This window comes from Phaethon aethereus (genome assembly GCF_964289735.1).
Source record: "Phaethon aethereus genome assembly, chromosome: 2".
Lineage (NCBI taxonomy): Eukaryota > Metazoa > Chordata > Aves > Phaethontiformes > Phaethontidae > Phaethon > Phaethon aethereus.
Genome location: NC_138582.1, coordinates 127286313 through 127289674, shown reverse-complemented (window position 1 = coordinate 127289674; position 3362 = coordinate 127286313). Strand labels below are relative to the sequence as shown.

General features: G+C 54.9%; 1 protein-coding gene across 1 annotated transcript; it reads left to right on the top strand.

Annotated features, from left to right (window-relative positions):
• The first annotated feature begins 1463 nt into the window (after window positions 1-1463).
• LOC309417628 (uncharacterized protein) lies at window positions 1464-2778 on the top strand. Its single transcript, XM_082015153.1, has one exon. The coding sequence runs from the start codon at window positions 2110-2112 to the stop codon at window positions 2773-2775; it is 666 nt and encodes a 221-aa protein (XP_081871279.1). The 5' UTR covers window positions 1464-2109; the 3' UTR covers window positions 2776-2778.
• The last annotated feature ends 584 nt before the right edge of the window (window positions 2779-3362 follow it).

Sequence of the window (3362 nt, the reverse complement as noted above, 5' to 3'; positions counted from 1 at the left end):
CTGCAGCGAAGTCCACCTTTGTACGTGTTCCGCAGCCATTGTGGCTATGCAAACAGATCCCCCCCCCGCCAAAGTGCCTGTCTGCAGTTAGCACTGCTTTTTGGTAATGAGGCTAAAACTATATGAGTATCCAGAATGTTTAAATCCTTCCACCCCAAATTGTCGACCATATTTAAATGATTATAAATAAATGATTGTAAACAGTCTAAAGTATTTGATTATAAACTTTAATATTCAGGGCTTGATTGTCTTATTATTTACCTCAATTTTAAACATTGATGGTGATAGTTTCAGTAGAAATGCTCCTTATTTGCACCATCCTGAGAAGACAGCAAGGCCCACAAATACTTGACATGCTTTAAGAATAATACTAAAGGATCTTTAGAGATGTATGTTGTAAACATACAGCTTTGGTGTGTGACAGAGACTCTTTTTTTCTCTATTGCGAGATTAGCCCTTGCCCTTTGTCCAAATACACTGTTGCAATGAGATCTGTGCAGGTTCCCACAGTTAACAATCCTGCTGGGGAATAAGGGGACGCAAGGTGAGGATAAAAGGCCATCATGTAATACCCGATAGCCACCCGCTTCCCGAAATACCCTGGGACGGGTTCTCTGCTGGTGTAAAATAGACCGGGTCCTGAGGATGTGGCCTTGTACCTCTGTGGAGCGGGCAGTTGCTACTGGAGGGGTCAGTACACGCGTCAGACAGATGAGGTGTAGATCAGATAGGTATCTTGACGCTGCAGGCTCTCGGTAGGCGTTCCCGGTTAACTTTCGAAGCAGCTGCTCCTCAGGACAATGTGGTGTTATATTTAGAAGTGCAGGCTGGTCACCTGATGGTGTCCTGATTTAAGAAGGATCGGGTCTACGCTCACCATTCATCTCTTGAAAACAACAAAGGGGAATAACTGAAGCGTTGGCTTGGCTCCGGTGCCGCTAAGGAAATTCTTGGTTTGGTATAAAGCACTCTTAATGAGATTGCATTTTCCCCTACCATGTCTAACTTCAGTCTGAGAAGGGAGCTAACACGAGGACTAAAATAATGGTGTGCACACTGCAGTCACGACTGATTTAGCAGTTTACGGGCGATTTCTTTTTTTTTCTCCTTTCTCTTCCTTGTATTTGTGTTGATAAAATCGGAGAGCCGGTGGCTGGTACTGATTCAGATTTCGAGCCTGGGTTTGCTCTTGTTTTTCTCCTTACTCCAGTCCTGCCTGTGCAGTGCTGCGTGGCGCCGGCAGCCTGAGAGAGAGGGAGCTCCAGCCACGCACAAGTGCTCAGAGCAGGGAGAGGAGATTACCAGCCGGGAGCCCACATTTGCAACGGCGGGTGGTGCCGGGGGTGGGGGGCAGGCCGGGGGAAAAGAAAATAAAAGCAACAATCGGGTAAATGCTCGTCTCTTCTCGCCACCAGCACCTTGCACAGGTCTGAAATCGCTTCTTTGCCTTTGCTGTATTGCGCTTGCCTGGGATGGGGGCGGGGGGGGAGGGGAGAAAGGGGGAGGTTTAACTTTTACTTGACATTACCGGGTTATTGTCAGCTCCCCCGTGTTAAGGCCCGGCGGTTTCCCCTCGCCCCCTCCCCGGGCTCGGTTCCTTCCAGCTAACTTTGTTGAAAGGGCCGCGGCCGGGAGGGCCGGTCCGGGCCTGGGACACCGGTATCGTCAAGTAAATCACCGCCACGATGAGACCGGGGCCGGGAGTTGAGCCGCTTGGTGAGCGTTTGCTCCTTCGGGGCGACTGAAGGCCATCCTCGCAAGGACACGCGCGCACCCGCACCCGCGCTCACTCTTACAGACACGCACACGCACAGACACACACGCACACACACACACAGAGACACGCTGGCTACAAAAGTCTGGAGGATCTAGGGGAGGATTGCAGCCGCCGGATCGGTGCAGCAGCGGCTGCCAGAGCCATGCGTGTCACGGCCTCCTGAGGGGGGAAAAAGGAAGGAAGGAAGGAAAGAAGGAAGGAAGCAAGCAAGGAAGGAAGGAAAAAAAAAGGAAAGAAAGAAAAAAAATAAAAGAGAAGGGAAAGCACAAGAAAGACGCGGGGTGGTGGAAAGTGTTTGCCTGCTTTTGTCTCGCAATACAGTGAACTGGAAGATGGAGATGGATGTTAAGGGAGTTTCTCCGTGCCCGGAGCCCATCCCCCCGGCGGCGGGGTCTGGCAGCTGCCCGCACCAGCGCCCGCACCACCGCGATGGGCAGCCCGCCGAGCCGGCCCCCGCCGCCGACAGCGGCCACCCGGAGCGGAGGCACGGCAGCGAGAGAGAGGACAAAAAGGTAGGTCCGCTCCGCCGCCGGCCGCTCGGCGCCGCGCCCGCCGGAGGGGCCGGCTGCCCGGGGCCGCGCTCGGCGGGGCGGGCGGGCCCGCTCCCGCTCCCGTCCCCGCTGCCGCTGCCGCCCGGCCGCGCCGCCCTTTGTCAGCGCGGCGGCGGGGGGGCCGGCGGCGGAGGTTGCCTGAGGACACAGCGGGGCGGGGAGGCGCGGGGCCGCGGCGGGGCCCGGGGCGCCGGGCATTGTTCCGCCCGCCCTCCGGGAGCGGCGCAGCGGGCGGCGGCCCCGGTGCCGCCGCCAAAGTTTCCCTCACTTCGAGGGGCAGGGCCGCCGCTGCCTTCCTCTCGCCTCGGTTTTCACCCAGCGGCGAGGGGCGAGTCACCCGTGGCGTGGGCGGGGGGGGAGGGCGTGGGAAGGAGCCCCGGGCGCCCTGTCCCTCCAGCCCTGCTGTGTCATTGCGGACCGGGGGGACGGCTGCTCGCTGCCGAGTGAAAACCCCGCGGGTGACGGAGTTCAGCGAGAAATGGGTCAGATCGCATCCTTTCGTGCGGATATGTCTGCCGCTGGAAGGATCGGAAAGTGGGGAGGATGGGATGGAAAAAGGTTGCCATTAAGATAATGTCAGCGAAGTGCATTGATCGGTGCTTTTGTCTGTGGGCACTGTCTTCGTTGCCATTCATTTTTCTCGGCATGGGTTTGCCGAAGCGAAGCCGGTGAATTCTGCTGTAGGTCTGTGATAGGCAGAGACAGATAAATGTCTAAGTTTCACCGTAATACGGTGATCATTGGAAGGAGCGATCCCTGTGTGCTAGACCGTAAAACACATCCGTTTATATTTTCTTGAAATCCGAGTAATTCTCTGAATGGACAGATACCCCAAACCGGATTACAATCCTAGTGTACATGGATAAAAGAAATGTTGCCATGTACTGGATTTGGGCCGTGTTTCTTCAACTAGTTTTACTACAGTTTGGTTTTGTAACAAATCTGTAAGAGAACAGTAACACAATGAAGGAATGTAAACCAGCAATGCAATAAATTAATGCAGCAACTATGTCACACCACTTTTTTGCATGACT